Source organism: Lissotriton vulgaris, chromosome 12, assembly GCF_964263255.1.
Source record: "Lissotriton vulgaris chromosome 12, aLisVul1.2, whole genome shotgun sequence".
NCBI lineage: Eukaryota > Metazoa > Chordata > Amphibia > Caudata > Salamandridae > Lissotriton > Lissotriton vulgaris.
Window position 1 is genome coordinate 749,290,690 of NC_141700.1, and position 15,531 is coordinate 749,306,220.

Here is a 15,531-nt window from a genome sequence, read left to right on the forward strand (position 1 = left end):
TTTCACCCTCTCTAGTAAAGGCATAATTAATGATTTCATGAGGTGCTCTATGTTTTCCACAGTACACGGAAATACACCATCTACTTGTACGGGAGGGATTAGGGCATTTAAATTCTCAGCACTTTGCTGGTTTTTCCTGGGGTTGTTCAGTAATGTCTTTCCTGGGATGGATTTTCTAGAAAGTCTGGGAACTTTCGAGGTTCTCCCCTTCAAAGGCGGGCCTCTTTTCCTCTTTAGGTGTACTCTTGTAGGCGGATTGCCTATTATAGGTTTATCTGTATTGCCCTTAGGAGTTGGTAAAGGCAATTGCAATAAAGAGGGTTCTACTGAGGAGAGGTCTGACGAAATTTCTAAGGGGACCATACTGGGGGAAGGGCTATTCACTATAATATGTGGAGACAAGTATTCTTGGAATATAAGCGGAACATCTATGTCTACAATTTTATCTGTCTGAACAGTTTGTGTGGGTGAAGGTGTTAATAGGGTACTAGTATCTTTTGAGGATAGCTTGCTTCTTTGCAAACCAAATGATAAGCGCCTTTCCACAAGGGCAATTTCATGGTCTATGGCTGCAACCCTCTTTGTTAAATAGGCATCTAGTGGCCCTATCACATTTGCCCTCCCAAGCGGGGTTAATAGATTGGTAGGTCCCTTGCTCGACATGCCAGTTAATGCAATCGCAAGATCTAACTATAAGTCTTTAATGTATGCTACTATCAGCAAAAGTTCAACGAATGATTGTCCGTCCAGCAATAACTTCAGGGAACAAACGTTTGCAGTGGGGCTAAGATGCAGTTAAGTGTTCATTGCAAGCTTACAGGTAAGAATCCTTCCTGGAAATGCAGCAGCTGTTAGAGGGGTGGGCCGGTCCGGTCCTGGATGGTCTTGGACGGGCTTAGACGGGCCCGCCCTTGGTCCGGGCTTCGTCCGGGCGTCCTGCTCGCGTCCCGCGTTGCGGCCGTGCCCCAGCTTTGTAGCGCCTCCAGGCGCTAGATGATGACGCGCTCCTGAAGCGCCGCCGCGGTGACCCCTGGGGGACCGAGTTCCTCCCAACAACGGCCGCAGGTGTTGCTGGTGCGGAGGCAGGAGGACTCGGCGCAGGGGACCCGGCAGTCAGCGACAGTCAGCGGGAGGCAGGGGGACGAACGGGTGAGTCTTTAAGGTCCGAGTTCAATTCAGCAGCCCTTCAATGGTTAATGAAATGCTTCTGTTTCCGACTCAGAAGTTTGCTCCAATACCCCCTTCTCAAAAATTGCTGCACATGGAGAAAGTCCTGGGGGTGATTCAAATTCAGGGCCTAAAAGTCATAGTCAGATTCAATAACATTAGTAGGTGTTGCTGAGAAAATGGCAATGTGCAAGCATAAATTATATGAGGAATCTCTACGGTCACTGTTGATTGTGGAAAGTGGACATTGTTTGCTTGCGTTGAGAGACTGGTTGAGTTTGTCTGGGCAAAATTGACATTACACCAGTGTAATTGTGGTAATTTCATACTATGATTGTTACCCAAAAGTTTTGAAACTACGCCATTATCCCATTTTGCATAATTAATCACCTTTTTCTGCTAAAGGTTTTCTGCAAAACGTGCCATTGGCAGTGAAAACGTTCAGTGAGGCTATTGTTGGATTTGCTCTTATTGATGTGTTCTTGCATCAAAAAATGATGTGAGAATGCTTTTTGCAATATGCATGTTACTTAATTGTGCATAATTTCACAAAATGCTGCCAAAATTTCATGCAATTAGAAAGCAAATTGCACAAAGTTTGCACACCATCAGCCCTGAGACCTATATGAGACCTGTATGAAACTTGTAAGACCAAAGAGGGGGACTGAGGGCTAGTTTAAAGAGGTCCAGTGCACAAGCCCGAAAGACTGTAATAACAAAACAAAAGTACAAAGTTCCTCTGATTGAGTGAGATCAAGGGGGTACTGAACACGGTCTGGTAGTGAAATCCAGAAAGGATCGCCAATGTGTGGGTGAAGGAGAAGGAGTTCTCCTTGTTGGAACTAGGGCTCTCACACATCTAGCAAGCTAGGTGTCATGCTTCATCAGCTGAGCCTGCCCCTCGTCAGGTCGGCGCTACAATACCTGACGGGCACCCGAAACCGGGGCTCTTTATAGGAGATCTTTTGTTCCTGCCGTTGTGTGCAGTGGGGGTGAGAGGCCAAGAGAGTGTAGTAGGGGTAATGGAATTAAAATAGGTCAGTTAGTCCTAAACAAACTTTATTATAGAGGTAAACTGCCTAATTAAAATAGTGACGAGAGGACCCAAACCTAGTCATTAGGTGTCTAATGGTAGGGGTTCTACTCTCCTGTGATCTACATGTTTCGTGTCTCAGAAGTCAATAATGGTCAGGACACTTCTTCAGGATCGAATGGTATGCTATCTACACTAAAGAGAGAGGTAAGTATGCAACTACCTACCCTTTCTTGTCGTAGTAGACCTGTGAATGAGAATAAAAACACTGCTCTGCCTACACTTTGCCTCATCACTATCTGGATGGCTGCATTCTGCTATTGTCAATCATTGGAGCTCTTTGAACACCTTAACATAACTCATTACTTGACGATGTTGTTTTACACAATTTTCCATCTTACTTTAATAAGACCCAATCGGTGTCCATCTAACCGCCAACCGCTGTAGCACACGTTTTGTGCAGATAGTTTAGGTGAGTCCCACTATACCCATTACATTGGGTACCTTGTTCTCATAAACTTTCATTTTGTTTTTATCATTTGTTTTGTCACAATGAATAAATTTTCTAGTGAATCACCTCTAATACATAGGGATTTCACAAACAATGCTACTTCACTAAAACTGGTGTTATACCGTATTGTCATGATAGATAACTGAACACTAAAGATGTAATATCCATGATTACCAATAATTAGAGATCTGGTATTCACCAAACAGTGAGATGGGTGACACCAATGTGTTACTTAATTATACATTTTGTTTTTATTCTCATTCACAGGTCTACTACGACAAGACAGGGTAGGTAGTCGCACACTTACCTCTCACTTTAGTTAGATAGCATACCATTCGATCCTGAAGAAGTGTCCTGATCATTATTGACTTCTGAGACAAGAAACATGTCGATCACAGGAGAGTAGAACCCCTACCATTAGACATCTAATGACTAGGTTCGGGTCATCTTGTCACTATTTTAATTAGGCAGTTTACCTCTATAATAAAGTTTGTTTAGGACTAACTGACCTATTTTTTCCATTACCCCTACTACACTCTCTTGACCTCTCACCCCCACTTCACCCACCGGCAGGAAGAAAAGATCCCTGATAAAGAGCCCGGGTGTCAGGTGCCCATCAGGTATTGAAGCACCGACCTGACGAGGGGCATGCTCAAATGATAAAGCATCACACCTAGCTTGCTAGGTGTGTGGGAGCCCTAGTTCCAACAAGAAGAACTTCTTCTCCTTCACAAACACATTGGTGATCCTTTCTGGATTTCACTACCAGACCGTGTTCAGAACCCCCTTGATCTCACTCAATCAGAGGAACTTTGTACTTTTGTTTTGTTATTTCCTGTATGAAACTGCCTGGAATGGGGTGTAGGGAAAGGTGATAAAGAGTTGGCAAGACACTGCTACCATGTTACTTTATAGTTGCTGATGTTTTTATGCACCATTACCAAATATAACTTGACGTTGTAATATGTTGTTCTTGTGCTGGTATACATTGATGCGTAATATTAGTAGAACATGGAGAAGCCACACACAATTTGCTATATGCAACCTTTGGATGGTGTAACTTGTTAGGACAATGGGGTGAAGATCGGGGTTCCAGCTGCCGAAATTGTTAACTTCAACACCATTATAATAGCCTAAATGGCTGAATTTAGAGCACTGTGCAGGTCTATTAAGCAACTGGAAACCCAAGCATTTAGTGCTATACTTACTTGCCTTATCCTACAGCACACTACGCCTTCTCCTGACTTGATTAAAGGCTTTTGTTCAAAGATTTCTGAAATATGCAGGAGGATATGGAGGTTCCTAGGCATTGAGAGATGCAGTCTTTAGACCTGAAGTACGACAGGCCATCATTGACTTTTTAACCTAAATACTGGGTCTATATCCAGCATATGTATTGTGTGGGAAACCTTTAAGGTGTGTTTTATTGGGTTTTTATGTCTAAGCAATCTGCAGTGTTTAGATACCTTACTGGATCTCATAAAAGAGATTCAGACTTTTGAGGCTCACTAGATACTCCAAAATAGGGAATGGAGTGGATTTAAAAGATATGCACAAGCAGATGGTGCAATTCAGAGAGGGGACTGCTAGGGACTTGAAATTTTCATAGGCAAATACACAAGGGATAACAGCCAAGTATGACACTGGTGCAGCTGACCCAGCCATTGACAGTAGCTGAGTTAAGGGAACCAATACAGAACATATATTTATTTTTATTTATTTTGAAAGTTTAATATAGTGCAAACAAGACCCTTGCGGGCATCAGAGCGCTTTACAAGGTAAGTGTCTTAGATACATAGGTACAAGTTAAATAACATAAAGTTCAATGCTAGTCAATGATAGTGTAAACACCCTATCTTAGATACATAGGTATATGTTGCATAACAAAACGTTCCAGGTATATCGAGCATAATATAGATACAATATCTAGGATACATGGATGGACAGTAAACATTATATAGTTCCATGTAGAGCATACGTTGGGTCGCATAATAACAGTAGTCCATGCTCAAGTTGAATTTAGCCATGAGAAGCGATTTCACTTCTTTTTTTAAAGATGCAGTAGAGGGATTAAGTCTAGTTTCTGGGGGCAGAGCATTCCAAATTCTGGGCGCCATCCCTGAAAAGGTTTGCTTGTATGTTTTCTTCTTGTTGAATCTTTGCTGTTTCAGTAAAAGGTTTTTAGCACTTCTTGAAGATCTGAACCCACAGGAGGGCGCCAGTTTCTGTGCCAGATAGCTGGGTGCGCTGTGATGAATCTCTTTATGTGTCATACATGCTACTTTCAGATGAATTCTGGCTTCAAAAGGTAGCCAATTAAGGGATTTTAGGTCAGGGGATATGTAGGAGCTTATTTTAGAGCCAGTGATAAGTCTCGCTGCGGCGTTGATTGAGGCTCTTAGGGGGGCAGTTGCAGCTCTGGGCAGGTGGCAGGAAGAGACACTCCCTTATTGCACTCTTGGGATGACTAGAGCTTGTACTGCCAGCTTGAAGTCCTTTTCAGGCAGGAAAGGTTTCTCAAAGTATTTATCTGAAAGTTTGCTTCTTTTGTTGCGTTGCTGATGTGTTTCTGCATTTTGAGGTTTCTGTCCAGTGGTATTCCCAGCGATTTCGCTGAGTCAGCGATGAGAGATTGGCAGTTGAGGGCAGTAAGGTGTTTGATCCAGTCTTGCATCATGGGTACTTAGGCGGGAGGAGCGATTAGGAGGAATTCGGTTTTGAGGTCATTCAGTTTTAGATGGTTTTCTGCCAGCCAGGTCTGAGTTTTTCCGAGAGTTGTGTTGAGCAATTTAATGTCTTCTAGGGTATGGATCTTAAGGTATAGTTGTGTGTCGTCAGTGTACATGTGATATTGAACGTTAGACAAGTAGAGAATTTCAGTGAGTGGTTCCATGAATAGATTGAACAGTGTCAGAGATAGGGAAGATCCTTGTGGGACTCCTAAAGTGACTGGGATGGGTTTGGACAGGGAGTGGTTGACCTTGAATCATTGAGATCTGTTTTGGAGGAATGAAGTAAACCAATTTAGAACTGATCCAGATAATCCCATTCTGTGGTGCAGAAGGTCTGTCAGGTTATCATGTTTGACGATATCAAAGGCCAAGGAAAGGTCTAACAAGATGAGTAAGCAGGCTCCGTTCTGATCTAGGATTTGTTGAACATCGTCAATTATATGGGTCATGACTGATTCAGTGCTGTGACCTGCATGGAAACCTGATTGGTATTTGTTGAGTAGGTTGAAATGGTCTATATGACTTACCAGATGGAGTTGTACACATTTTTCTAAGAGTTTAGCCAGGGTAGGGATAATGGATTTAGGGCGGTAATTGTTTAAGTCTGCAGGGTCAGCCCTAGGTTTCTTTAGAATGGGGGATACCCACCCGGCTTTCAGGGTGACAGGGATGCATCCTTGGCGTAAAGTTATTTATGATCTTGGTCCAGAGAGGCAGCAGAAGCTGGGTGAAGTCGTTTATGAAGTTTGCTGGGAGAGGGTCAGTGAAGTGATTGGCAGGGTTCAAGGCAATAAGCATTTTGAGAATAGATTCTTCATTGTAGGGATTGAAGGATGACCAAGGTGCATTATTTTTTAGGTTGAACTTTGATGAGTTTCGATGTGGGGCATTTATAAGGGATGGTGAGGGGTTCATATGTGAGACAGTGTGTGTAATCAGATCGTTGAGAAGGTCCTTCTTTATGCTATCGGTCTTCAGAGTGAATAAGGAAGCAAATTCTTCACAGTTGGGTCATGGGCCTAAGTTATCTTGGGGGAGGTGAGGTGCATCCATGGATTGAGTTTTGATTAGCTCGAAAAGGTTTTTGGGATGATTTTTTTCCTGGTCGAATTGTTGGCTGAAGAAGTCTGCTTTAGTGCACTTGATCTTTCTTTAGTATGCGTTTCTCTTCTTTCTTAGAATCTTGAGGTGATTGGCGGATGGAGCTGATCTCCATCTGCGTTCACTTATTCTTAGGGATTGTCTGTCCTCGTTGAGTCTTCCATCGTATAAAGGGTTAGAGTCTTTTATGGAGACTCTCTTTAGTTGAAGGGGGGATGGCTCATTTAGATCATGTTCATGGAATTGAAGTAGTATCCCTTCAGGGGGTAGAAGTAAATTGGAGCTGGAAGTTGTGATTATGTTAGGATCAATGTTTTTCAGATCCCTCTTCCATACTTTAGGTCTTCTGGTTCGAGCCAAATTAGGTTTCACTGTTTAATTTCTGAAGAAGGTGAAAGTATCATGGTCAGACTAATCCCACAGATGGATCGTATCTAGCTGGATGGAATCAACTTTAGAAATTACTAACTCAAGGATTGCTCCTTTATTGTGTGTAGATCTGTTGCAAATTTGGGTGAGGTCAAGGTCAGAGAGAAAGTTTTAGAGACTATTGACCACTGCATCATTGGGGTCATTCCAGTGGAGATTGAGGTCTCCGAGAAATATTTGGGTATTTTGATGTCCGGCATTAGTAGAGACTATGTCCATGAAATGTTCGGTAAAGTTGAGGTTATCACCTGGTGGATGATAGAGGGTGTGTAGAAAGCATACTGGTTTGCCATTGCTCGTGATGTCGAGGCATATGTATTCACAAGAAGGAAATACAGGAGATTGGGATCTGTTTACTGAGATATATTATTCCAGTGTATGCAAGTGATACCACCCCCTGTCTTAAGAATTCTATCCAGTCTGATGTTGTCATAGTTTGGGGGTACGAGTATGTCAATGATGGGTATAAAGGATTCCTTTAATCAAGTTTTGTTTAAAATTAGCAAATATGGTTCTTGTGTGAGAATGTGCTCAGCTTTGTCGGCTGCTTGTCTTGAGGCCGATCTACAATTTAGTAGTATACACTTAAGATGGGTCGTGATGTGGGATGTGTTGGGTTCCTGAATGAGGGGAACTTGTCTAAGGCTGTTTTCGAAAATACCTCTATGGTTGTGTTTAGTGGACCTGTGAGTGTTAAAGGGAATAGTTGGGATTAGAACCATTTTAGGCGGGTCATCTGGAGGCATAATGTTGTGATTCCGGTGTGAGGGCTCATAGGAATGGAGTAGAGAGAGTAGATCTTTCTCCGATAGCGGATTAGTCTTGCGGATTGGGCGGGTTGATTTACTGTGAAAAGGAACTGATTTCCACCTGGGGGTCGAATATTTTGAGGTGACTACTGAATGGGTTAGGAGAAAGTTTGATTTTGTCTGGCGTGCTAATCTAGTGTTCAGAAGAACCTCAGATAAAGCTTGTAGTTCTTCTTTGATTTGCCGTAATGAGAGTATGATCTTGTCAAGTCTAGGGTCTGGTGAGGGTGAGGGTGGGAGCAAGATTGGTGGATGTGTTATGGGTGTGGGAGGTGTGTGTAATATCTTAATATGTATGTCCACATCTCTTCCTTGACTCCACCAGTGGAATTCTGTAAATGTGATGTCATTTAGAATGTTATCATTGGATTCATCACAGTTGGTCTTGGGCTGAGCACCTAGCCAGGTGCTCCTGGTGGGGCTTTCATCCTCTCTGTAACTGCATGCAACTTATGCTAATAAATCTACCTGAAATCTACCTTCAGTCTGGACCCAAGTTACTACAGTGTGTTTACGTCCCATGGGTGGTAAGAGAGAGGCACGTCTTCTAGGTTGTTGTGGGGCAGCAATCTGGTTCCCTCCCCAGATGGGGGAGGGGTGGACTGGAATGGGGACTGGATGTAGGAGGTGTTGGGGTGTGCAGTGGGGATGCCGTTGTGGTGATGGTTTTGCAGGAGATTAAGCCTGGTTCATGTATTAAGGTTGATGTTGTTGTGCTTGCGTCCCGTTGCTGGTAAGAGGGAAGCACGTATTGTAGGTTGTTGTATGGCGTCCCATCTGGTTCCCTCTCTGGATTGGGAGGTGGTGGACTGAAGTAGGGAGTCGATGTAGGAGGCATAGAGGTGTGCGTTGGGGATGTGGTTGTGGGAGTGATGGTTTTGCAGGGAGTAGTGTTGACAATGGGAAGAGATATGTACGTTCCAGGGGGGATGCTGAGTCTGTGATGGGTGTAAATGCTGGTGCAAAAGTAAAGAGGGAGTGTCTTATGGAGGAGTTGAGCTGGGAGGGGAGCTTAATTGTAGCTAATGGCCATGATATCAGTGTGGTGCTGTGTGAGTCTGTGATGGATGTAACTGCTGGTGCAGTAGGAAGGGGGAGTGTCTTATGTGTTAGTCGAGTGGGGAGGGGGGTAGCTTAGAGCTTAGGTGTAAATATTGGTCGGGATACTAGTGAAGCGTGGCTAGAGGTAGAATTTGGTGGTGTGATAAGCTGTGTGCTGGTGGTGGGAGTTGCCTGGGGATAGGTTTGGGGTTTTATAACTTGTTCTCTGATAATGGGGAAGATGTTATCCAACAGGTTTAAGCTGCGCTCTGTTGATTGCATGAGAATGGTTCCGTTGTTATAGGTGGTAGGGGATAGGCATCTGGGACAGATAGCTTGGTGGGAGAGTTTTAAAAAGAAATATGGCAATATGCTTGCCGTCCATCAACTGGCAATGTTTGAGGAGGTGCATGCAAGAATTAAGCATTTTTTTGTGATTTATTTAACAGATTTGTATTGAGCACAGCTAACCCTAGAGGTTTCCTGGCACAAGGCATCAGAGACAGAGTTGTTATGGCTTTATCAGCCTAGAAAAGCCAGGTCTTCAAGCCCTAGTGGTAAGCGAGTAATGCCATAAAGGTCCTTAGGTGCTCTGGAAGGAAATTCCATACTTTTGGAAAAAGATAGGAGAAGGCGTGTGCTTTCATGCGGGTCAAGCAAAATCTAGGCATGGCAAACTGAGCATGATTTGAAGATCCTAAAGTGCGAGAGAGCTGATACAGCACGTCCAAATTTTGGATGTACTTGGCTCATAAACCAGCCATATCCTTAAACATGTAGCACATGGCTTTAAAAGATTGTGGTTGGGAATTGTAAGCCAGTATTACTCATGAAAAAGATGGGAAACGGGCATTTTTTGGTAGATGGCAGAGAAGCCTGGCAGCTGCATTCTGTGCCTTCTGCTAATGGCGTATGGATGCCTGTCTATGCCCAAGTAAAGCACATTACCATATTCTGCCCACTTCAAGTGAGATATTCATCACAACTACACTCAATCTGGATAAGAGGCTTAATCAGTATTCCTCATACATACAGGTCACTTTCGATATTCACAACTGACACTGAGCTATTCACCAAGATATTGTAAAATGAGTGCTACCCTACATTTCAGGGCTAGTGCTGCTTGACCAGGCCTTTTTCATTACCAGGCACTCAATGATATATAATTTGAGACAACTTTTCAGTCTCCTTCATTCGATCAGTTCCAGGTTGTCTGTTGCTGCAGTATTCCTGGGTCCTCAGACAACCTTGAAAGTGCAATGAACTGATTCAATGGCTACATAGATCACTGCTGGCACAGGTATGGGTAAACCACAATATCTCAGTGAATTTGGCTATAACCCAGATCACCAGACAAGGACATATTGTGTCTGATATTATTTGCAGTTGTGATGGAACCCTTGACATGTACCTTTAGGGAGCATAATTCAAGAAGAAGATGTAGTTTGGAGAATGGTGCCAACAAAATTTCACTTGTTGTTAGGGACCCAGATTGCTGGGTACTAGGCATCCTGCTGCTGATGGCAAGGTGTATTGCATTGATCAAAAGAGTTATAATGCCTAAGTTGCTTTATCTGTTTATTAATATCCCCGTCTGAGTGGCTCAATCATTCTTCTGAAAGAGTCAGTCACTTATGACCAAGTTTCTAAGGGATGGGAAGCAATCACATGTAGCCTGTGATTGACACTGTGATTGACACTTGATTTGCTAATGGAGAACTGGCTGTACCAAACATTGAACTACGTGCCTTATTTTGAGTTCGGTGGGTGGGCACATCATCACAAATGCCATGCATTAGGATATAATGAACTTGTAAAAAGGCAGGAGGGAAATCCGCCATCTTTGCGTCCAAGTACTCATCTGACAAATTGCAAATCAGGCAATATATGTTTATGTGGCATATGTATATCGGGTCTAATTCTACTTCCGCCTCATACAGCAGTGAAAAAAGAAAAAACAACACTGTGCCACATCAACAAAGCTATAGTGTGCCAATTGCCAGGGTCCATCAGACAGATGAAATCAGTGGGATGTATAGTATGAGTATGGCATAGACTTGTTTGATACTTTGGATGCATGATCCCAAACTCACCTGAACAGCCACTGCTTGATATCCTATTTTTGTCAGTGATGGCAGAACCCAGGGCATGCACTCAAATTCTTCAGTTTTGGCTCACCAAAATGAAATAAATGTATCCCAAATTGTCAAAGTGACATGCCCATTTATGTTTTGAAGCACAAACTGCAATACCCATTTGAGTTATTGGCAGCACATATTACATTGTGTGGAACTCTAGACAAATAAAAAGGGCATACAAGCGGGTCCATTGCTACTATTAATTGTACTGCATAACTAGGGCCTATCTAGAGGGTTCAAATGGCAACCTTATGCACTGCTTCACCTTAAGCATTGTCAGTTCTTTAACCACCACTGCAACACTGCAGTCAAAGTGAGGGTCTGGAATGGAAGTTGGGAGTAAGTTTGCAACCATGAGACAGTGTGGTTCACTTGTGCTTTAACTCCAGTGTTTGTTTTTAGGACAGCCATAGGAAATGTTTCACTCCTGCAGGTCAGGCGCCATTTAGCGCCGGGATGCCCTAGGGTAGCTGCGCGCTCTAGAAAACCTAAGATCAAATCAAATCAAATCAAATCATTAGGTCAAGCTTCCTGCCTATATCACAGACATAACATGTGCAGCAGTGGAACAGAGGCAGGATCCATTACACCAGTGTCTGTCTCTGGTGCAGATAGGCACAGCATTCTAAGATCAAAACACTGAGAATCAGTTTTATAGGCTACCAGAATGAACATATTTACATTTAGAGAGTGTTTTACAAAATAGTCACAGCTCTTCTGCCATATTACACAATAATGTATGTAGCCGACACCACTCACCAGATGGTAGCTAATGTTTTATTCTACCCCAATCCACTTCATTTACATTCATTCTACCCTATTGTACTTTTTAGGAACAACATTTTCTTAGGATAAATTGTAGTTGTGTGGAAATAAACCTACAATTAATTAATGATGATTGGGTGTAATTAAAGACACTTACTTCCCTCTAAAGTGATGCAAACTCACCTAAGGCCCGATTCTATTCCAATACAACCCTCCAATCCATCTCAGACTACACTCCTTCAAAATTCTGTCATATCTGTTGTCAGGAATGTCATCCACCCTTATCATTCATTGAACGGAGAAGAGAGCAGAAAGTTTCAAGGCATTCCTATAATTACCCAGATATAAAACCTGATGAGACACGCAGTATGAAGCCAATCTGCCCATATCAATATATCAAGACCATCAAGCAATATCCCTTGAATATTCATTAAAGAGGTGTAGTTCAAATTGACATCCCCCTAATTCTCATTTTAGTGAAGATATGTCTAGGACCCTTTCTTTGGTGCCTATATTTTATATACCACATTCCTAAAACTAAGTAAAAGTTTTTCATCCCTGATAATGTTTAATATTTAAGGAACACCACTCAAAAGATGTCCTTCATCACGGATTATCCTGCAAGATGCCATCCGAAGAAAATCTTGATTATTGCCAACATTCAGAGAAGCTGATGCTTCCTGCCTGAAGCTAATAAGAACTGAGTACACAAGGAGAGCTACTACCACAGCTCTTCTTATAATGACAGGCCAAGCTGTCAACAAGATTTACAGCATGACACTTCCCAAGCTGTCAACTAGGTACACAGTGCGCCGCTTCTTCAAAGGAAACTCTGGTTCGCAAGTTGCTCTACTATATTCTCTCCTAGGGTAGAGCATACATGTAGGTTTTGCGTGCTAGGCTTTTAGATCACATTTTAACCATGTTAGAAATGCTCATTTTATTCTCGTTGTTTGCAACATTCCTTCTTGTTGTTTTTATGATATCCTGTGTGATTATTTTAGATCTGCTAAGAAAAAATGTCACCCTGTTGTAATAAATACTTTTAATTAGAAGTGTCTGTTCCTCTTAGTACTGTGTGTGTGCAGCTTTGAAGAACAAAATAGGATTACTGTTACCACAATGTCCCAATCCCATTCAGGGATTGTTAGTAACTCAAAAGCAAAGATTTTACTTCAACTGTGTGTTGAGTGGAGTTCTACGGAGCTACAATAACCTTTCACGTTCAGAGTTAGTGCATTGAATTAAGTTCACCTAGGTCATCCATAGGTGAGAGAGTAAATCTTGTAGACCTATACCAGACCCGTAACTTACACAACAATAATACCCATTAAAAAATTGTTGGCTCAATAAAGACCATGATAGGTGCCACTACTTAAAGTCCCGGTGATGCTGTGTTTACTTTGACCTCTTACCAGGCATTATATATGCCCACTTTGAATGGTTCCTCCAGAAGTGGTCTGGAATTTAAGTTCATCTACATTATTATGGTAATTCCTGACTTGCATTAATGTGTATTATCTCCCTACAGATTACTACTCAGGAAATATTCTTTTAAACTCTCCATATTTTTTTAATCAGATCAGTTACCTAGCAACAAGCCCACTCCTGAGTGACCGGAACCAGTTTCCTTCCTTTTTCCGGACCGTCCCTAGTGACGACTTCCAGTCGCGTGGTCTGGCACAGTTAGTTATACACTTTGGCTGGACTTGGGTAGGTCTCCTGGCCGATGATAATGATTATGGTCAACTAGGCATCCAACTCTTGAAACAAGAGCTTGTTCGATCTGGGGCATGTATCGCCTTCATGGAGAACATCATCACCAGTCGACCGGATAGGAATTCATTACACATAGTTCAAGTAATCAAAAGCTCTACAGCCAAAGCTGTTGTCATTTTCTCTTCTGACCCCTTTGTAACTCCAATTATGGATGAGATGGTGAGGCAGAAAGTGACTGGAAAAATATGGCTAGCCAGTGAGGCCTGGTCGACATCTACTGTCCTCTCCAAGGAAAAGTATTCAGAAACTCTTACTGGCACCGTTGGGTTTGCAGTCCACATCGGAGAGATGGAAGGATTTGGAGAATATCTCAGCAATGTTCAGCCTTTCCTACCTTCCACTGAATCTTTTATCAGACAGTTCTGGGAGGAAGCTTATGGATGCAAGGACCAAAAGACTCTCCAAGTAGTTGGTGACAAAGAAACAAATCCCTGCAACATCAATGAGAAAAACAATGAGACTCTTGCAAAAAACATAGGCAACATTGATTTAAGAATCACTTACAATGTCTACATGGCAGTATATACAATTGCTTTGGCTTTGCAAGATCTCATTTCCTGTAAGAAGGAGGAAGGACCTTTCTTTGGTAGGACCTGTGCACAAGGCATGGATTTCCAAGGTTGGCAGGTAAGTTTTTCTTTAACCAACCACCATCCATGCAAAAATAAACAACCACTGAGACAGCCAATAAGGCTGTCTTTTATGTAGCCCAAGCGCACAAATATTGGCAGAATGCTGGCACATAGTCACAAACACAATGCATACATTCACCCATGAGGGAGGAGACCAACATCCAAAAGCATTCATTCACACAGACAATGTACATGAAACAACACATGTATATCACCCATTAATGTATATGCACAACCAATGAATATACAAACAAAAGATATAGGAACACAATATACATACAAATAACATAATAGCATTACAATTAGTAGACACACAGGTCCACTGACACTCACGCGCATGTGGATAGATGGATGCATACAATAACGTTTGGGAGGTGAAGGGCTGGTTATGTGTTAGTAGAAGAATCCACAGGTAAGAGATAGAAGGAGGGAAGGCTAGAATGTTTACCAGATGGAAGTGAGTTTATTTGTTTGTGATTGGGTTGTTTTTGAACAGATGCATGTATGAGTAAATCAGTTGCTAGTGGATTTAATTGGTTTAGCAAATGGTGTAAGTGAATATATTCATGCATGGGGCTTGTTGATCGCCTATGAATATATGAGATTTTAGAGCAATGAAGTAGTACGGTTGAGTGGGTAGATGCAAATTAGGATGTGGGTGGATTAATGGCTGAATGGAAAAGTTTGGTTGACCAGATGGATGGTTAAGCTCATTCTGTTGGCCGTAAATGCATGAACGAATAAGCTCAGAAGTGGGGTTGTGTCTGGAGAAATGTCTGTGTGTGTGAGAGAGAAGTTGTGTGGGTGCATGTAAGTGTGTGTTTGTGTGCCAGGTGAACTCATAGAAAAATAAAATCATGCAATAATGGTAACACTTACTCTGACTGTCACTTATAAGAATTATTTAGATTCATTACTACTAAAAGTACTATAATCTAAGCAGTAATAGAGAAGGATGCAATTGGTTGGCATCAGAACTTCACATGTCTCTGCTCCTGAGAAGTTGCCTACTGAAAGCAAGCTGATTGATCCAAGCACTACAAAGTGTCTGTCATCAAGCTACTTTCATATGCTGATGTGCTGTCTGGTCAGTCAGCAGATAATTTTGGCTAGGAGAGAAATCAGGCCTACGTAGAGATTCATGCGTAAACACAAAATCTGTTAAAGTCATGGGTTCCTAAAATGAAACAGATTGGTCTCCATATTGCATATGTGTTGCACACTTAACTGATTTCAGGTGCCCTCAAAGCCCAAAGGAGTCAAAGGAACAAAGATGGCAAACTTTAGTTGGTTTTCTAGATCTCATTAAAGCAGCACCTAACTCATCACCTCCATACTGTCCAAATCGATGCCTTCATCCAGTTCTTGCACATTTAGGTCCGTCATCGATCAAT

At 42.2% G+C, this 15,531-nt stretch overlaps 1 protein-coding gene across 1 annotated transcript in view; it reads left to right on the forward strand.

Moving 5' to 3' along the window:
• Positions 1-789: 789 nt before the first annotated feature.
• The window catches only part of LOC147678572 (extracellular calcium-sensing receptor-like), a 69,599-nt gene continuing 54,857 nt past the window's right edge, over positions 790-15,531 (forward strand). Inside the window, exons 1-3 of the mRNA XM_086945700.1 lie at positions 790-820; positions 2,979-2,998; positions 13,308-14,132. Of these exons, the coding sequence (XP_086801826.1) occupies positions 790-820; positions 2,979-2,998; positions 13,308-14,132 (876 nt within the window). The remainder of the gene's footprint in view (positions 821-2,978; positions 2,999-13,307; positions 14,133-15,531) is intronic.